The sequence below is a fragment of the Hippoglossus hippoglossus genome, chromosome 7 (assembly GCF_009819705.1).
Source record: "Hippoglossus hippoglossus isolate fHipHip1 chromosome 7, fHipHip1.pri, whole genome shotgun sequence".
NCBI lineage: Eukaryota > Metazoa > Chordata > Actinopteri > Pleuronectiformes > Pleuronectidae > Hippoglossus > Hippoglossus hippoglossus.
In genome coordinates, this window is record NC_047157.1 from 12,256,789 (window position 1) to 12,277,963 (window position 21,175).

Consider the following 21,175-nt stretch of genomic DNA (forward strand, 5'->3'; position numbering starts at 1 on the left):
AAATATCAGTATCACACTTGAGCGACTGTCTAAATGAAGTCACTGAACCACGATGAACTGATTCTTTCTGTCCTCCAGTGCAGAGGAAGTGAAAACCCCCAATGTGCTTGGTTTTATGAATCAGCTCTAGGGGGCACTGCGTCATCACCATTTTCATGGAGGGTGAGAGAGAGAGGGGTGGGGGGGGGGGGGGGGAGAGAGCGCGAGAGAGAGGAGAGAGGAGGGGAGGGATGATAAATTACATGTTCTATTCTACCTTTAATCCAACTGCGAAATGCGTAAGTAAAAGGTAGTTCAGTGAAAGACTGTGCACATCAACTGCACCTACTGAGTTTCATCATCAAAAACACAGCTAGTGGACAGAAAGACGCTGCTTGGTTTACTATATTAATCATGTCTGGATTCAATTAAATGAAAGAGGAAAAACAGGAAAAGTCAGAAAAAAAACCCTGTGAAAAGGTTGAAGTTGGTTGAGTGAAGGTAAACTAGGAAGCTTCAAGTCCTCACCTAATGAGCCGTGTGACAGCAGCCGCATTAACTTCTGCAACATCAAAGGTAATTTTCCTCATTAACCTCAGAGACACGTGCAGGGGAGGGGGACGCAACGTTATGTTTATGGTCTCCTGCACCTATCAGGTACTACCCATCAAAGGACACATGAATGTGGAGAGACTCACGATCCAAATAAGTCGACACGGAACTGTCCACTTCTTCACTTTAAACATTTTATTACAGACAAAAGAAAACAAAAGAAGTATTTGTGACACAAAATGAATCTAATGCTGGTGCACTGTATGGCGCCAACAACAATTTCTGAAAAAATATTTATTATTCTAATAATCATGTTGTTTGAGTAATAATAATAATAATAATAATAATAATAATAATGCACCCTGATGAAATTAAGCCAAAATGTTACTTCATTTCATTCATAAATAGATGTGAAACCTGCAACCAAATTAAATAGAATGACCATATTGTAAAACATACAGTATGATATTCAACAAAAAACAAAATGAGTTCTCTTATCACTGGCTTTACAAATTAAAGAAGTACATTTGGCAGGTTTATACACAAAAAATCATAATATCTACCCTCATGACCGTTCCTCCAAAAAAAACGCAAAATCCTGCTACAGTGAAAAAACAAAATAGATTAAGATTTTTTTATCTTCACAAAAAATGATAAAGATGAGTTCAACACAATTCTAAAACACCTAATAAAACTAGTCAAAAACTTTAAAACCCACTGTTATGTTTTTTTTTTCTTTAGTAACATTTCACATTTAGCAACTTTTTTTTAATTCACCTGTACAAGTGGTGTCAGGACTAAGGGGTGGTGGGTGGGGGTTACAGGTGGAGGGGGTGGTCCTTATTGACCAAGAGGTGGAGGAGCTAAAAGGAGAGGTTTTCGACCTTTGACCTCTACAGTTTTGTAACGTCCTGAGGCCGTGTGAAGAGAGGGACACTCTCTATCAGAGCTCCGTCACCTATAAGGAGGAAATGGAGCGGGTTTTTTTCAGTCTCGGAGTTTCTCTCAGGGTTTGGAGAGAAACCAGACCGGTGAACACAGTTTCAACACGAGTTTTAGTGTGTGTATTCCCTCACTGAATCCGCCTGCACGAGAAATCACTTAACCAAACAAAAAGATAATGTTTGAGAAAAAAAAATTAAAGCAAGGGACTGCAGTTAAATACACACATTAGAGGGATCCATTTTGGTGATATTTACAATCACTCTGTGACAATTAAAGGAAATAAGGGAGTCCTTTACGAGGGCACGGATGATTTACAAATGTCTCATGTGTTTGTGACTATCTTCATAATAATTTTGCTTTGCTTCTATTCAGTCAGGGTTGTTTCAGTCAGTCTTGTATGTATCCACCCCCCGGTGAGGTGACTATATCCTAGATTCCTGCATTAGCTTTTCTACCCGAGACCCCTACACTTGGAGTATGCTTAGAGCATTTCATCTCCCCAATGAGGGCAGTCCATGGCAAACACAAGAGTAATGGAGTGAAGAGGAAAGAAAGCATCTTTAAAAAATTCAAAACGAGATGAGAAGACATGTTTTTTTTTTGGTCTTCATTTCCAGTATGTTGGCATGAGCTTAAAGCTCAATGCCCCGCAAAAAAACGGAAAGTTCACTGATAAGGAGGAGGAGAATTTTTTTTTTTTTTAAAGCAAGAGAAGTGCCTCAGGCCTCTGGCCGATCTAAGTGCTTGGCAAATAGGTGAAGTTTCTGTAGCAGTCTTTGGGATTTTCGAAATCCATCAGAAAAAAAATGAAATGGTGTAGAAGCAGATACATCGATGACGTTGTTATGTTGGTAAGCTCCCTGGAGTCTGACATTTGGAGGTCTTTCAACTTCAAGTGAGGTAGAGAGGCTTGTCCCGGGCTCCCATGCCACTGCTGAGGAAGAAAAAACATGGATTAATGTATGTTCGGATGTATGTGGATACAATGATATTCTGACTACGTGTCTGTCTCCTCTATTTCACCAGGAAATCCCAGTGAGACCATGAAAAACCTTTTTTACAACGAGGGCCTGGCTCTTAAACAAACAGAAACAGCTGCTAAAAGCAAACAACGCACGTCAATAAACGCGAAGACAAACACAAAATGTCATAATTTGCAGATCACTCGGAACTTGAAATGTCAAATACGCAGTCTGTTCTCCAGTTATCTATCCTGACTCGCCGGAAATAACAATACTCAGAACCCTCCAAAAACTCCAAAACGACAACGACGTGCCACTGAGGGAGAAGGTTTAAGCAAAGACTGCGTCTACTTCAAAGAGCGCGACCCAGTTTGACATACAGATGAATCAGCTCTAAATACGGGAGATACTGACTTTCAGATCCGCTGCCTCTCGGAGTAGCAGCACCGAGTTTCAGGTGTGAGACAAAAAAACAACATCCGTCTTGTACCTGCTTGAATAGCTTGATTCAATAAGGCAATGTGTGCTAAGCAAAACACAGAGGAACTTAATTGGATGTCACACTTTATCCAAGCTCGGTAATGGCATTGTTTTGCTGCCGCATTACTCATTTCAATTTCAAGGGGATGCTTTTGCTGTAGCAGGGAAATCGCAGTTTATGATTAATGCTGTCTGAGTGTGTGAGTGTGAAAGTGAAGTGGTTTCGGGCGACTCATGCGGAAAATAAGTAACTGTCAGACAACTGCTCTCTATTCTTAACATCCAAATGTTCTGGATAATATTAAATTTTTCTCCGCGGGTTAATTCTTTCTCTTGGTATTAGCCATCGTGTCTGTCACCGCTATCATAACAGAGCACAGGCGACTGATCTGATGAGCTCACCTGCAGTGGTTGGGTCCGCAGTCCCTGTTGCAGTACTCGCTGTCCCAGTCGGGGTTCTGGCCGTGGTTAGGGGCCCCTGGAGACTGAGAGCCCCCGACACTGTTCTGGTAATCAGCCTGAATATGGGAGAATCCCTGTGGGACCAGAGGAAAAGAGACAAGAAATTATTTTGACGTAGATTTTTTGCGAAAACCAGCCGACAAATCAGAGACGTCGCTATCGCACCTAAGGATTGTGGGTAGTGTAGTACTTCTGATATCATGAATAAAACAATTTATTTTTCCATACAGACTTGTGGCTTCTACAGGAGCATTTAACAGAGTTCCACATTCTCATAGCTTGTGGTAAGTCTACCTTGGGTGGTAACAAGCTTGAGGCTGATAATCATAATCTATATTCAGAACATTTATGGAATTCAAAATATAAAACTAAAAAAGAAATTAAGGCCATTCATACGATACAATGAGAGTGAATTAATAATTTTACCAATTGGAAAATGGAAGCAAGAAAAACACTGAATAATATGCAAACTCAAAGTTCTATAAAATATCAAGAATTATTTTAAGTTTGATTGTTAAATATAAGAAGAGATTAACTATGGATAATAAGTAATTATGTGTGATAATGAATGATGAACTTTATCAGACACCTGTGTTTTAATAATGGTTAGACCAACCTGTTGGCTGAGAGGAGGGGAATGCAGAGGTGCCTGGAGCCCCATTTGGTGTGAGATGATTGGCTGCGACTGCTGCATGCGGATTGGCTGGTTGAGCAGGGAGCTCTGGTGCAGGGAGAGCTGGGCATGGGGGTGCAGAGGCGGGCTGATCTGGAAGGGAGAAGGGGGAGAGGCACTCATGCTGGGCGGCAGCATCTGGGATTGGCTGAGGGTCTGGGCCAGAGTGTGTCGGGGCGGCCCAGCGTAGCTCTGGAGGTCGGACAGGGGGAAGGACCCCGGCGGCCCCAGGTAGGCTGAGGAGGGCTGGGGGGGCACGCTGTACAGGGGCTGCTTGGGGGGGAGCAGGTGGGAGGGCTGGCTGCTCTGCTGGGCACTTTTTGGTTCGGGGTCATTGTATGTCTGGGGATGAAAGAAATGCATCATTTTAATTAATTCGACAATAACATGACATTTAATCTGCAACCAGTTACCCCCCCAAAACATCAACGCTCATTTATCATCATTCATCAAGCTCTGATCACAACACATCATCTCCCCTCTCATTGTTGTAATAGCAGCATCCATTACAATTAAGACTAAGCTTCAGAACTTTGTCACGTATATCTTAGTGGTAAAACCTGTTATTTGTGGACCTGGGTCTAAAGCCACATCGACCAAGAAGCTGCCGTGACTTTCACAGAACTGCCTCCTAATAAACGAGGGTTTTCGGGGCTTTTCCAGCATTTCTATGCTTATCATCAGACTGTATCTATTTAAAGGATAATTAATTTGATCCTGGGCCTGACAGATTTCACTATTCTTTCTGCACCACTCTACACAGACAGGCTGAGTGATGGGGAAATAGACCGGATGTTGGGAAAGGGCTGCAGCGCTTAAAAAGAAAAAAAAGAGAAAACCACAGAAACCACCCAAACTTGACTTTTGTTCGTCTGGACGCTACTACAACTCTGAGCAGGTGCAGCAGCCACGAAAAGTACCACCAACCTCCCAACTCCACCCTGCCCCACCCTGCGCAGGCCTCTATGATGAGCTGTCACATTGTTCATCTCCAGCCATCAGTGTTGATTAGAAGGTAATGGAGCCCATTTGTATGAATAGAGCAGGGGCCGAGGTAATGATCAATAGACACCTTGACAGATAGATGAGAAAGGGAGAGGGACGCGCGCACACACACACACACACGCGCGCACGCACGCACACACACGTATATACAGGACCCCAGGCAGAGAAATGAGGCTGTTTGCCTGCAGAACAAATGGAATGACAAAAGGAATCTTCCCCACACTACATTGTGTGTTGTTAATATAAGACGGCACTAAACAATGCAATCCACAGCCTCCTCCTTGTCTTTCTGTGTTCTCCGGGCTACTCGGCCGCACGGTGCATACAAGACGACATCATTCACCGGCCAAGAAAGGATGTCGTAGATCTGAATTAGCGGGAAGATGTCAGGTGTGGAAACCGTGCGGCTGAGCTAATGATTGTTTTGTGTTGATCTGAATATACTTCCTGTTGTAGATGACGCGGTGGATGGAGGAGATGATCTACTACGTGACACAGGTGCCTGCATGGATGAGCTCTAGTCTATTTCCATTCTGTCTTTTCTGAAGTTGCATATAAAACAGACTCAAGCCTGATAGCATGTGTAGCACATGAGAGAGCAATCATTTTTCTACCCTCCATCTCTCAGAGAAGTTATGGCCATATGCTCGTACGTTCTGATTGGCTGACCCCTCCCCCAACCCTCTATCACCATACCAATTACACTCCCCCAACCCCCAACTTCTGCACCCTATGGAAATGAGGTATTATTGTTCCAAAAATGGATGCCGCCTCCACCACCACCACCACCACCACCACCACCTTGTCCTATGGAAGCCCCACCCAGCCCATTAGCAGGGATTTTCCATCCAGTCCCTCATCAGTCTTATCCAGAGCCTGTGTGTCATAAGCGTTACCTTGGAAACCAGACTGGCTCGGTACGCGGCCAAGGCTTTCAGGTACTCCTTCTTAGCTGCCTCGGTTTTCCTCTTGTACGCCTGTGAAGAGAAAAAGGAAAATCAAAACAAGAGGCTTCGGGTGAGACGAGAGGTTGACATGCTCATAAATGTGCAGACACACATCTCTCAACACACACACACACACATCTCTCAACACACACACACACACACACACACACACGCACACCCACACACACACACACACGCACGCACGCACGCACACATGTCCTTAATGTTACCCTTTCCATCAGAGCCAATGGTACAGAACACCTCTATTTCCTCATCACAGCACTAATACGCTCTCATCTCAGTGTGTCTCCCTCTATTGTAGCAACACATCATTTCCATTCCAATCCACCTAGAGAAATGAACTGGAACTTTTCTCTCTCTCTCTCTCTTTCTTTCTCTCTCTCTCTCTCTCTCTCCTCCTTTTAGCTCCACAATAACACTCCTATCAGCACACTGACATTAGTTATACACCACGGTGCTTGTTGTCATTTGGCACATTAGGATAACGCTCCCTGCCGGTGCATGACTTTTGTTTGAAACTGCCTTTCCCATATTTTTACAGTGATGTACGAACTTCTGCTGTCGTTCAGCTACAGTAACTGCTGCGGCCGTGTTTGAATGGACTCATTCCATCTGCATAATGAATGTGGGTTTATGAGTGCATATATGGATAACTGCATGTGTGTGTTTGCACGCAGGTATTTTGTTTTTGTATATACGGCAGGTGTATACATTTTAGTGTGTCTGTGCAGGATATGGCATCGGAGTGTGGGAAAATAGGGCTATTGACAGAGGGCTGTAAGCATAATCATGTCTTTTATATAAAACAAAAAGGAGGAAAATGTGTCTTTGTTAGTAGGAAAAAATAGGTGTATGTAAAAGTTTATTTTTTCCAATACTAGTGTCCATACGAGCACTGGTATGGATCCATCAATGAATTTCTCAGAGAAATATCTTTCTACCTTGAAGCCAAACTTCTCAAGCCATGCAAGGATTTTGCATAAATGAAATTATATCAAAGTGGCAAAATGTTAATTCAAATCAGCAAATATCTTTTCAAAGAACAGGCAAAGTGAATGAGACTTGAGTTTAATCCGATATCTGGTGCTAGCTTTTGTTTTATACTGTGACAATTGTTAATATTTGGTGCCACAGACACATTTCAGTCAGTGCCAAGAAAGCAATGAGGGTCAATACTGCTTGATGTATATGACAAAGCACTGAAGCTCCACGCCAAGAAGAAACAGTTTGAACTAGAGGGAAATATCTCTGCCAAGATCCAACAGGGCCTTTATCAAACTGCATTTAAATTTTAAATTCGCTAGATCCAGATTTGTTTTTGGGATCTGCACCAAATTGCCCACACAATCACAAGTATCAGTCAGTTTTAACTAGCATAACCTTGTTGGCGAATGTAAAAAATATGCATTAATGGTTTTAAATGCACTGTAGGGAGGGGGAGATTGTCTTTATACAATATATTTTCCTAAAGGTAAACCCTGCTCAGCCCGAGAGGATTGCTAATAACGAAGAAGCGAACAACGATGTTTTTCTCTTGGTGTTCAGTACCCATAAGGCAAAGCATCATGACCCCCTCCGACATCATCATCATTAGTATTTCCAAACTATTGCCACTGAGATGACGTTAAATAGCAACAAAAACAATAGATTGCTCTTCCTGGATAGTCGAGATGCCCTTCAGCGAAATCCAAGGACGAGACAATAGTGTGTGTGTGTGTGTGTGTGTGTGTGTGTGTGTGTGTGTGTGGTGGGGGGGTGTCCACTAATTCTGTATTCTAGACAGGATCAAAATAGCAGGCGAGAGATATAAATAAAGAGAGTGGAAATGAGAACTTCACACATCCCTGCTTGTCAGAAGGCCAATGAAGATGCATGGTGCAGGGGCGTGAGCAGCGGAGGCTGCAGGGAAGCAGGAGTTGTGGACGCTACCTGGGCCTGGAGCTTTGTCAGAGTTTTGTTTTGAGGATTATTTTCACTTTTTTCCTGCTGCATTTTTTCCCCGTTGTTAATTTTGATGGACCCTGCGATGCTGAGAACAACTCAGACGATGCTCATGTTTTGTGACAGTCGGCAACAAGGAGAGAGACGGCGTGGGTTTGTGGGTTTGCGTGTCTGTGTGTAGTCACATACGACTGTTTGCTTTTGCAGCAAAAGGGCCAGAGTGTATTTACCCACTGCATAACATATCAGTCCTATGGCTCCTGAAAATCTTCCCAGGTGTGTTATAATATTTTCCCATTATTGACCGTGTCTTGCCTGTAATGTGTCCAACTTTATTCTCAGACTGTTTTACGGCTGCTGCTGCACGGAACACTCCCCCCCCGCCCACCCGCCTTCTCCCTCCTTCCGAATTAAATTTAGAAAGAAAATCATTTTAATGAGAGTCAGGGGAGTGGGGATAAACGGATGGATTATCTTTGGAAAGAGAAGAACTAGCTCATTAAGGTGAGCGGTATCTCACAGCAATGTTCTGGTAATTACACAGCACATAATGCCAGTGAAAGACTGCCTGCCTGCTGCAGCACACATGCCATCTACTGGTTGTACCAAACTGTGACTGTGTGTGTCTGTGCATGTCCGCCTGTTCCTTTGTGTGGTTGGCAACATCTGTACAAGCAGAGAAAACCTAGAAGTCTCAGCACAGAACTGTATCTATTAGCGTTCGTGCAAAACTGTGTCACTTCCTGTTTTTGGCAAGTCAAGACCAGATATGTTAATATGATGTTCTACAAGGATAATTCCATCAATTCTACATGTTTGCAAATCTCTTGTGTTTCCCTCATACTGCTTCAGATCCTCCAGACGTGCGTATCTCGTACCTGCTTCTGCTCCTCTCCTAGGCTGTCCCACATGGAGGCCACAATCTTGGAGACGTCCCCAAAGGTGGCGTTGGGGTTCTGGCCCTTGATGGCTGCCTGGGTGTCTCTGAAGAAGAGCGCGTAGGCCGACACAGGTTTCTGTGGCTCGTTGGGGTCCTTCTTCTTCTTCTTCTTTTGAGGTTTGGGTTTGGGCTTCATCATATCTGCAGAGGACCGCTTGTCACTGTTTATCTGGAGGCAGAAAGAAAGATGGAGAAGAAGAGAGAGAGAAAAAAAGAGAAAAAGAAATTGATGGTCATAAATCAGATGATGAAAGTGATTATTTTGCTCAAGCTAGAAAGAAGCTTGACACTTTGCACTACATGATTTAAAGCATGTAATGTATTCATGGGCACTATACATGGAATGGATAAAAAAATAATATATATATATATATATAAACCCTCCGCATTAACTACTGTGCATGTGATGCTCAATGTCAATAAAATAGGTAAATAGAACATTGAAAGAGCGGAGAGAGGGTGAGAGCAGCAGAGTTCTGCGAAGAGCAGCCACTGCTTTTTCTGAGAAGAGAAAACAGATCAATTTACAGACATGGGAGAAAGAAGACTAACAGGACGTCAGCTGGGCGGCAGGGAGGAGTGGTTCAGCACAAACTGGCCAAACATGGACTAAAAGGCAGAGGGTCCTGGCCTAATTTAAATCTTACTCATAGCAGATTCACTTGCTTTCACGTTGGCACTAGTTTTTTTCATTTTCAAATCTTCTTTCAGTCTTCATTTCGTCTCCTTCATGTAAATCACAAAGAATCCAAATCCAATTTCTGAGCAAACCATAAAATAGGGATTAGATCTATATTTTTCATAGGTTGTACCCAGCTGGTTTGTCCACAACAGCACACTGCAACCTCACTACATTTTCAGGAGAGAAAAAAAAACAGCTCACATCTGTGCGATGCTCTCGATCCAATACACATGAATACATTTTCATTTTCTGTGCAGGGCTCTGACGGGGAGTCAAATCCAGGTCACCTGATCCTGGTTGTGATTCTATATGGAAATTGCCTTCTTTGCCGAGGAGAGAACACATCAAGCGGGAGGGAGAGGGAGAGGAAGAGAGGAGGGGGTGGGGGGGTGTAGAGAGAGAGAGAGAGAGAGAGAGAGAGAGAGAGAGAGAGAGAGCGCTAAGGGGAAAGAGAGCAAAGCGGTGCTGCTGAGGGCGAATGGCGAGGAAGGAGTGACGGCTTGATGTTGCCATTAGTATCAGTGAAACATCAGTTAACCAGATTTCTTGGTCGCTATAAAACAATCCAATTTCCATCCATATAATAGAAGAGATAATGACACAGTGGATATATGATGATATGCACGGGTATTATGTGAAATGATGGATATTTATGTCCCCTATTTATGGTTGAGGGGTTGCGGAGAGTTACCTAAATGTTGTTTTGGGGCTTTAAGTGAAGCGAGAGTGAACTCCTATTTCATCAGGTTGCATTTTAGAAATTTTAAACAGCTTTGAATGTTCTCTTTCATAATCCACTGATCCTGGGTTTCAGTGTTGGAGCTCGGCAGGGGGGAGAACAAACCATGAGAAAGATTTGTCCCTGTGCGAGTATCAAAAAGCAACTCGAGGACATTTAAAGACGTTCACATCCATCTACCACATACTTATCACGGGATTAAGCAACAGCCATGTTTCCCCCCTTTAACTGTCAATTGGAAAAACAGGAAATGACTGCCTTTGAAAATTGCATTGTTTCAGCAAAGCATTTGCCAAACAACACACTGCATTCCACACAGCATGAAATTAACTAATCAAAATTCAAGGTCCAGGAGCACATTTGGCAGCTCAAGAAAAACTTCAAAATGGCTTTTGTGCTGTGCGAGAATGAATGGATGTTCCCATTCAGGCTGATGTGAAAGTATTGCTTGTCTATTTCACAGCTTACAGGTAATATTCATTATTTGTGTGTGTGTGGCTGTGGGTGTGCGTGTGCGTGAGTGCGCCTGCTTTCATTAAAAAATAATCATCCCTCACTTTTAGGCAATGAGGCAGAAGACAGACATTTGAAACGACATCTGTTCCACCCAAGCCTTTGAAGTGAAAATAGAATAAACTGAAGGTAGAGCTAATGGAATGACAAAATAAGAAAAAAAAAGGAAAGAAGGCTAAATAATCTCCTGGAAAATTCACATGTATTGGTACACGGGACAGAGGGGGGAAGAGTAATGACACACAGCAGCTCACAGCAGCAACGCCATCAACCAGGAGAACAAGGGGCACATTTTTCATTTCTTTCTTTATTTCCCTTCTTATTGTATGAGAGTCATGTTTGTGAACTTATAGAGTGGGAGGCTGTCAGAGGAAGATAAAATATCAATGAAACTGAAAGATGGAAAATAATACAGATGGCTCGACAAATCTCAAAAGGGAGCACAATAAAACAGAACTCTGCTCACTACACAGTAAAGTAGTATTTATATTTTTGGTTTAATTCTCCTTTATTTTGTTCTCATTGTCTGTCAGTCTGTTTTATCTCAAACTATTTTAGATATTCACTGCCAACATTTCCCATAAAACATTTGATTTGGATAGTAACACATTTCAGAAAATTGAAAAAACATTATAATTGTTGTTGCATTATTTTGCAATTTGTACATAAAGTGTTTCATTTAGTGTACAGTATAGTAACCTAGTGTTATAACACTGAACGATCTGTTCATTACCGATTGGAGCAACAGGAACATCTGATTGTGATGGTGGATCCTGATCCTGGTGGCAGCTGATCATGGACTATACTATTTTCACCAATACTGCTTGCTATACAATATGCCTACTCACATACTCTACCATTACTGACAATAACTCCTCAATTCATTCACCTTCCATTATGTTACAAACTGTTTCTTCTCATCAATGTTGTAAATACTGTTATTTTGTTGATGTTCTCAGTTACATCTATTGCACTTGTGTCCGTCCTGGGTGTCTCTGAGGTTTCTACGGTTTTTCTCCCTGAAGATTTCCCTTACTCTTGTTGAGGGTGAAGGGCAGAGGATGTCACACCTTGTTAAGCCCAATGAGACAAATTGCGATTTGTGAATATGGGCTATACAAATAAAACGAGACTGATTTGATTGATTGATTGATTGTCACGGTTGTCAGGGTAACAGCAAGCTCCACCAATCAGAGATGTTCTTACTCAAACTGAGGATTGTGGGTAGTGTAGTACTTCTCTTTGACACTGCACAGTTGATATTTTACTGACTTTGTGGTAATTTAGGAGGATTTTGTCTTTTTTCTTGAACTAATAAAATGCAAGAATCATTTGTGATTAAAACATTTTTACTGGCTCAATGTAGCTGGTTGCTTTGCTTTCACTTTGTAAGATCAATGATCTATTTTTGGAGTAGAACATGAACTGCCCACCTGTCACACTCGTATCATCCCAAACGTCTAGCGAGAGAAAAATGCGTCGTTTTTTGTTTATTTCAAGAAGTAGAACAAAATAAATCTAGTCTTCACTTCAAAAACTATATATCTATAGAAAGCAAGTACAATAATTCTCACATTACTCAAAGACCCTTCATCTTAGATTTCATCTCTGAAGCTTCACTGCTTATATCAAGGTTTTAAAAGTAAAAGCTTTAGAGGTGCCTGGTTTTAAGAAATCTTATCTACAGTATATTTTATTTAGGCATCGTGACATTTTCTAGATTTATCTTTTCTGTGTTTGTAGAAGGGGGATTTTACTTGACCAAAACAACAGAATATCAGCTGTTGGCTGTTTCTATGAAATTACTCCAATATTGGAAAAAGGTAGTTGCTTTTGTCTCTCTCCCTTTTCCTTTCATCGACATCATTTTCATCACAGTGCTTTTACTTTCTGGCTTTACAAATTATTGTCGGTGGCTAAACAAACACACCTCGTCTCCACTCTATATCATCAAGCTCATTCCTCCCGGTTCACTCGTGCAGGTGAAGAGAACAGTAATGATTATGACAGCTGTTGTTGTCAGTTGAGAAAAAAACTCACATCCCTTATTCATAGTGCAACGTCTTGTGGCTGAGCTGCATTCTGGCCTATTTTCTGATAGTGTCAGTGGAGAGATTGGTATCTGCTCCTCTTCTCGGAGGGATTTCTCCCGGAGTGACTGTCAATGCAAAAGGGTGAGTTCTGTAAAGTAGCTCTTTGATCACGATGCTCTGACAGTGGATTCGGATGTTTGCCATTCGTGTTATAGACATCTATCTCTTGTCCTGGATTTAGGAGGCTGCAGCTGTCCCCCCCCTAAAAAATATTATTATTACTATTTCGGTGCTGATACCAAAACATCACCATAATATTTTGTCATTTACAAAAAAAAGTTTAAATTACAAAAAAAAAACAGAAATGGCTGTGCAAGACCTAAGTCTCTATTTCACTAGTTTTCAGTGAAACCAATGATTTTTGGTCTGTTACAAAAAAATGATTTAATCGATAACCAGATTAAATACACAGTGGATTTGAAATATGTTTATTTTTTCACTGGACAACAGTATTTTTTGTTTTCACAAGAGGACAGTTTAAAATATACATATTTCTCAAAAAACAGCATATAGCTGTCGATAGCTAGGACCAACATGTCCTGTGCAGAGCAGCAGAGTCTGTTTGGTTTGTCCACAGTTTTCTAGTTTACCTGCAGAAGACTAAACTATAGCGTCAGCCATAGCTTGCTCATCTCATCAGCATTTCTGTTGTCAGACAGAGAGAGAGAGAGAGAGAGAGGAAGAGAGAGAGAGGGAGGAAGATAGAGAGAAGAAGGGGCGGTGGATGAAGGGAGAGAGGGAGGAGGGGGGTAGCTGTAATTCTGAATGGACAGCACTGCACTGGCAAGACAAGATTAGAATTGACAGTCTGATAACTGCGTCACTATCAAAACAGCAGAGAAAGGGAGAAATAGACTGGGGATGGGGGGTGGAGGGGTGGGGGGGGGGGGTTGAGTGAGAGAGAGTGAGAGAAGAGCGGAGATATGAGAGAATGAGAGAGAGACAGAGAGAGAGAGGGAGTGAGTTGATGTAAAGAGAGCAGATAAAAGACGAAGGGGCGGTGGAGTGATGTAGAGAGAAGAGGCTCGATAACAAAAAGAAGAAGGACGGGCGAAGACGCCGAGGCCGACAGAGTTTAGGAGACACGAAAATTAGATAGTAAAACCAGGTAATGGTATGGCACCGTGTAGAAGTGTTTGTCCAATCACAGCCTCCTGAATATGGGCCTCATCATCATCATCATCATCATCATACAGCATGAAAGTGGAGAGTGCATCATGGTGCATCGATTTCAAAAGGCCATAAAAAACAAACAGGACTCCCGAACTCCGAGATGAACGCTTCTCTCTTTCACAGTGATGGTCATTACACCAGAGCAGGATGCAGATGCACCGAGCGCGCCCCTCCATCGAATCTGCGCGACACCCACCTCCAAAGTCTATATTACGCGTACATCGTTCCTCGGATTTCAAGTCAAACGCCAAACAGCTGTAAAATGGGGAAAACACACACACACGCCACCGGCTTTCAGCGGGTTGTACAGTTTGCGTCAGTGTGTAAGCATCAGCGGAGAATACAAGGCAAATCCATTTTCACATGCAATTTTTTTTTTTTCTTCTTCTGACAAATATTGTCTGAACGTGTAAGGGCCTGAAGAATGAGATAAAGTACAAGCACTACCCAGCAGCTGACTGTGATACAGAGGAGGCGCTTTAAAGCAGCAGCTCCACAACATCAATCAAAAAGACTGGCGCTGAAATAATCGAATGAAAGCAGATTTAAATGGGAGATTTTTTTTTGTATAATGAGAGCACATTTATTATTGTTATTTTTCGAGCTACTGTACTGTTAAAAAAGTGTCTGGGGAACAAACTTTCTCCTTTTTTAAAATAGGCTTTTAAAGAGGCATGGAGAAAGCTGGTGACACATGCTGGAAATAATTCTTCTGGCTGAGTCTGAAATCACTTCGCAGAGTGTGAAATTTATGTATATTTGCCCTCAAAAATTCCCACAATGGAAAAAGATAATAGAAGCGTCCATGCCGTGCACACCACTTTCAGCAAGCAGTCCCACAATATGATTCATCGCATTTTACAGATGCAAAAATAACAGGTAGTCCGACTCTACACCTGTCAGTGATCTGTCAGTCAACAGCCGAGTGTTTTACAAGGGACTAATTTGCACAAAGCTTTTGCTGAACAGCGACCCCTGCTGTCATACGTGGAAATTGCCGAATCTATTCAATTTCGTAGCTCCGCCCAAGGAAGTTGTGTTTACATCGGTGTTTGTTTGATTGTCTGTTAGTTAGCAAGATGTTAGTTCGAAACAACAAATAAAGGAGGGATTACAATGAAACTTGGTGGAAGGATGAGATTTGGTCTGGGGAAGAACACATAACGTTTTAGTGTGGACCCAGATCAGGGCAAGATCCAGGAATTTTTCTTTTACTTTCATTGTGACACATAAGTAGTGAGGAGTTGAAAAGTCAAGACAACCACGTGTCAGTTATGCAACAACATCGTTCCAGAATTTGCTACATTATCTAACATTAGGACTGACATATCATCACCTTAATAAAATCAAGCACGTCATGTTTTATCTGGTGTCAGGTTTGTTTCCACCTGAACAGCAGGTAGCTTGCGTCTGTCTGCTGTTTGGTGCCGAGCCGGATGTGTACGGTGGCTTTTTATGACCTTTTATGCTGCTTGCTGTGGTTGAAAGTGACGTTACTGAGCAGTATAAGGTTGGGGAGCAGAAAAAAAACATTATAGTGGTTGGAGGACGTTAATAATTACTCAGTGGCTTTGTCTCTAGAAGTTTCACAAACAAGTAATCATGTGAACCATTATTATACAAATGTGGATTATAGCAGCTTTAAACAAATCTAATGGATCTCATTCATCAACTTTAGAAAATAACCCTTATGAAAAGATCGACTGCTGAAACGATTCCATATAACTATATATTGCTATAGTTAGTCCACTAATATAGAGATAAATATATATCTTTAAAAAATGCATATGTGGTGGCAGTGGTACAGATCTCTCCAACGGCGCAACCCTCTCCACACCAGCATGCTGGAAAGAAGCAGAGCTTAGTGCAGCTGTTAGAGACTGTAAGCCTTTGTGGGTTTATAAATAGATAAATGGCCATGGTTGGACTAGCAGCAGTGAGAATAATGTAATTTCAAGATGCCATATATAATTTTTCTCTGCAATTTTCACCACTAGCTGTAATTCGCAGCCTTAAGGAAAAAAGTGGGTTCCTGAAGGTTGTGGCAGTGCGACAAAAATATCAGAACACGAAGGCACACGTCTTCCATGAGTGGCTAGAATGTATATATGTATAATTTGTGAACTTAATCTATTTGTTTTCTACAACTTGTAAAAATTCATGCTGTACAGAAAATGCTATTAGCACAATACAGTTTTTCCACATATGACGTGATGTCAGTCTGTTTTGCTTGAGAGTATGATCAGATGACTTTGGAGCAGAGGAGAATCGAAGCTGGAGAAGGTTCTTGAGAAAAAGGAAGCAGGATTTGTTAAGATATATAATTGGGGTAGGGGATTATGTGGGCTCACATTTAGTTTTTTTTTACAACATGCATTTAGTCATTATTTAGATATCGGTTTCCGCTAGCGTTTCAAAGTGCACCTGTACGTAATGCTGTCAGGATTGCTGCCTTACAAAATTGTTGGCAGGCAAGACGAGAATGTAAACAAAGCTGTTTGAGATCTACATGTTTCAACCTCTGCTACAGTACGTCTGCTTGTTGCTGCCATAAATGGAATCCAAAGCACGATGTTTGTTAAAATAGTTTCTTACACCCCGTTTGAATATTATACATTTGGAGATAGTCAACTACAACCTGTCAATTATTTCACAATCAACCCTGTGTTCGTCTCGTCTTGGTACTGTATATTCCCATCATTTAGTTTGCAGTGAAAGCCGGGTTCAAATATATACTGTGCCCTCCTCATCTGGAAGCTATTATGGTTCCATGTCAGACTGCCCATCTGTAAGCAATGAGCGAGACTGCATGTCAAAGCCGCCGCACAGATCTCTGAGTGGAACCAGGCACTCGTCCAGAGAGCAGCGCTCATCAAATAAAAATACAGCCCAGCCCAAAGAGAAATGAACCGGAAGTGCCGATTCATGGTCACGATCTGAAAGACATGAAAGCCCGTCAGCGGGAATCGTATAGACCCGATCCATAAAGAGCCCATTATGGAATTTGTGTCCAGTTTTGGGACGTTGCCATTACAAATATACAAGGTCTTTAGGGGTGTGGAGTGTTCTGTTAGTGTTTTCCAGACATGCAGGGTTGTGGATTTGACTTTCGAGCAATATTCCCATCGCTGATGTTTTAATTCCGACTCCAGCCCACAGCTGTAGTTGAACTAAGCTGCATGATTTATCTGACTCTGGGAGATGAGTGACAGCTCTGAGGAGCTCCTCCCTACAAGCTTCGCCTAACAGCGCTGGACCTACTTAATCAGTCTAAATTGCAGAGTCGAGGCCCTTGTATTTGGTAATGTGGTGAAAACAGTGGCGAGTGAGAGCTAATTAGATTAACTGTAGTTTAACGAGCGGTTGGAGGGGCCCCTGTAGATTGGATTTTAATAAATAGTGGCAAAAGCATCTGCTCTGCACTTCCTGGCGCTGCTGGCATCCTAATTGGCCCCAGTGGGTTGCTGTAGCTCAGCACTACACGGTGCAATTTTAGAAAAGGGGGAAAAAAAGGCAAAATGCTTATCTTCTGTCCAGGTAAGTGTGGGAAACCTACGAATAAAATAGTTTTTATGATTGCACCGCCTCACAAGCAAAGCTTTATCAACATTTAAACAAGTATAAATATTATTTTAAAGGCTTTTACCACCACAGATCATCCACAAAATGCCCACAAAGCAGAAAGTCAATGTCAAAATCAAACCTTTTGACATATTCATCTCTTTCTATTGTTTGTTTTCAAGATGAAATGCTCCCATGATGAGGTCTTTGTAGAGGCAACAGCACAGAGAGGGAAAAAAACAATTAATCAAACATGAATGAGCGATCATAGCAGGGTTATTTCCATAGCAACAGCCCAAGGGGACAACTTGAACGCTTTAATGTGAGCTGGTGATGTCTCTTTGTAAACATCTGCACAGCGGGGGGAGAAAGCCAATGAGAGAGCCTGGCAACAGAGGCATCACAGGGCAGCAACCTCTTGGTATCAATCGAAGTTTCCATTATCTGGTGTTGAAAGGAACGAAAAGTGCTCTGAAATACTGTATTCAGGAGCGTTTGGAGTTCATAAGCGTCTTTGTATTAGTGCTGTTAAGTGTCCAAAAACATGGACATGGCTTTTAGTGAAGCTTGTAGCTGATGTATAAAGACATAACTTAATTTTTATGGACATAATTGAAGAATGGCTCAGGAAAGCACATGAAATACATCGATGCAAACGTTCCCTCTCGACGTTATTTCTCCTACATCAGGCACCGAATCACAGTCATAATCTCTCATGCCTTATGCAACCTGCAACCAGCAGGTTCTTTCAGCCTCCAGCTGTGACCAACAGCAGGTAGTGTGCAAGTACACAAACAGGACAAACTGTTATTGTCAAGGGTCCCATGTTGGTGGCCGGAAAAAGGCACTGAACTAATTGTCATTTCATTATATTTCCCACATAAGGGAGGAGCAGGGTGTATATGCAATATGCTTTCTTAAGCCACTGAGGCACTGAAGAGCTGCAGAGAAGAGGATAAAAAGCAAAGGCCTGGTGCACGGAGCTCGGAAAGCGACCTGATTGCAGTCTAAAAATGACAAGAGCAGCATAAGTACACAGCACAGTAGTAATTCGGTCAACCTCAATGCTCTCAGCATGTAAAATGGGAAAAGAACAGCCCTTTTTCTTCTCAGTGGTCCACACTCAAGTCTGCAATCCCCTGTGCTAACCTTCAGTTTTAATTGAAATGCATGGAAACCAAAAAAAACACACAACAAATTTAATCTACGGCGAAGATATGAATAAGGACTTTCCCTCCCTCGGCTGAAACAGCTCTGCGGTGACGAGGCAGAACGTGCAGCCTGGCAGCACCACCGCTGGCAGGAGCCGGTATCCGTCACCTCCTTACAAACACTCTCGTCCCAAACCTCAGCGGTTCCTTGGGCGAGAGTAATGGCTTCTTTGCGCTGGGCTGCACAGTGCTATTGTAGAATCACAGAGCGGTTAATTGAAACAAATGACTCTAATAATGGGACATTATCCCCACAGGCTGGCTTTGTGGTGGGCCTAATTAGCGTTGCGGTGGCGGCGAGGAGGACGAGTCACCACGCTGATCCCTCAAAGGAGGCAGCCGAGGCCCCCTTTTAAGTGGCCAGCACGGGATTCTCCTGCTTGCAGCGTGCGACGGTGCCAGGGGTTTTCAAAACCAGCGTGGCAAAATGTAAACATGTTTAGTCACCCCTCAGGTCCCTCTGAGGATAAATCCCACAGCCGTCTCCCCACAGCAGTGCAGCTCAAACGGGTTGAGGTCGCAACAAGTAAATAAATTACTAGTTTTATTACTGAATTTATTGGAAGGTTGTTGTTTTTTTTAAACGAATGAAAACATGTCAGAAAATATAGTTTCTCATCCCTATTTCTTAAAGTTACACCTTCTTCTCTTGTTTTAAACATTGAACGCTTGAATACCCTGAAGTTTACAGTCATATTAAATGTTTTTGTATTTCTGCATCATAAATGGGTTATTTCCAAATTGTTGCAGAACACTATTCAATTAATGGACAAACGTATTAAACAACTAATTGTTTCAGGAGTGTTATGATTATTGCCAACTCTTCAACCCGCTGTCCTCTTGCATGTCATCACGTTCCCCTCTGAAGCGCCAATGGCCCGGAACTAATATGACAACATGAGATATTGTTTACCAGATGTATTTTGATCACCACAGAAATCAGTTTTTGCCATTCCTAATTGTTTACCCTTGTACATGATGATCTCAGAACGTCAGCTGTAATGCAGTGTTCAAATCTCTGTGACCAAGCTGTTTTAAATATTCATTAGTCGTAACAGTCGCCTAAGGTTATTTGAATTAGTACCATGAATATTCATGAACTGCAATGAATGTGCATTTGTTTTTAATGCTCAATCCGTTAATACTGCTCTTCATTACTTCTCTGCGAACCCTGTATAATAAGCTGCACAAAGCAAAGCTTAGCTTTTTTTTTTTTTTTAAAGCACAGTTCTCTTTGGAAGCCCATTTGTTTCAGTTTAAATGAAACGGGAGTGCCCTTCCAATTATCCTGCTGTCATTTCTCTTGACAACTACAAGACACATTGTTCGCCTCTCTTGTGCAGCGTGGCACTGAGGGGCATCTGTCTTTTTGTGAAATGAAAAGCCACAACAGAAAACATTTCTACTGTTACAAAAAAGTGATTTATCTGGGAATGTCACCAAGATGTCATATCTATCCCTGTGAAAGGCAGCAGAGCAAGCAGGTCATATGAGATATGTCTTAAACCTTCACCAGAAGAAAAAAAAAGGATTGCTGTTTCAATTTTTAAAAAAAAGAACATGAGTAATCCAGCTGCATTGAGCATGTGGAGTCGGATCAAACTGTAAATTCAGGTGACTTTTTGTTTGATAAAGTTTATTCCAAGGCAGTTCTCATTAGATAGCAGGCAGTGGATGGAACCTGGAGAATGGAAAAGCTGATTCTTCAAGTTCGGCAGTGATGTACAGCTCAGGTTACTGAGTAGATTTCACTGCCTGAACTGTGTATAACCTTCTTTATAGTCACCTTTCTGCTTCTGCATTTACAATTGTGGATACATTTCCCATTTTTTTCTACACATGTTTCACAACAAAGATTTGCGTTGGTAGTTGTACTCTGACCTTTTGAATGTCTTGATTGGGCCTCCATCCAACAACCCCTGTTCTGTCAATAACCCCAGCTGTCAATACAGTTTTTATGCCGCAGCTTTAAAATAGTTATGGCCTTTCCCCTTCACTGTCTATGTCCTAAATGCCAAGTGATGCAAACTAAATTTCCTTTCACAGATTAAATGAAGTCAAATGAAGTCAAGCTCACATGACCTTGTGGCAATCAGTGGCTCAGACAAAGACTGATCCTGGAAATAAAGGCACACACATGTACGCAGTAAACACAGCGATAGCTTAACAAACACACTGCACTGATGCACGACTGCACAGACACGCTCAGTATTTCTTTGATTTTTTATAAAGTCAAAGCAGCACGATCGCCAAATATTTTTTATTTGACCTATAAATCTAATTATAAAAAAAAAAA

At 42.0% G+C, this 21,175-nt stretch overlaps 1 protein-coding gene across 2 annotated transcripts in view; it reads right to left on the reverse strand.

The window, feature by feature from the left end:
- Positions 1-703: 703 nt before the first annotated feature.
- The window catches only part of LOC117764699 (thymocyte selection-associated high mobility group box protein TOX-like), a 77,834-nt gene continuing 57,362 nt past the window's right edge, over positions 704-21,175 (reverse strand). For both annotated transcript variants that reach the window (XM_034590686.1, XM_034590685.1), the window contains 5 exons: positions 8,846-9,076; positions 5,955-6,035; positions 3,997-4,395; positions 3,321-3,454; positions 704-2,410 (listed from right to left, as the gene is read on the reverse strand). In XM_034590686.1, coding sequence (XP_034446577.1) covers positions 2,368-2,410; positions 3,321-3,454; positions 3,997-4,395; positions 5,955-6,035; positions 8,846-9,076 — 888 coding nt within the window. In that variant the 3' untranslated portion in view covers positions 704-2,367. The remainder of the gene's footprint in view (positions 2,411-3,320; positions 3,455-3,996; positions 4,396-5,954; positions 6,036-8,845; positions 9,077-21,175) is intronic.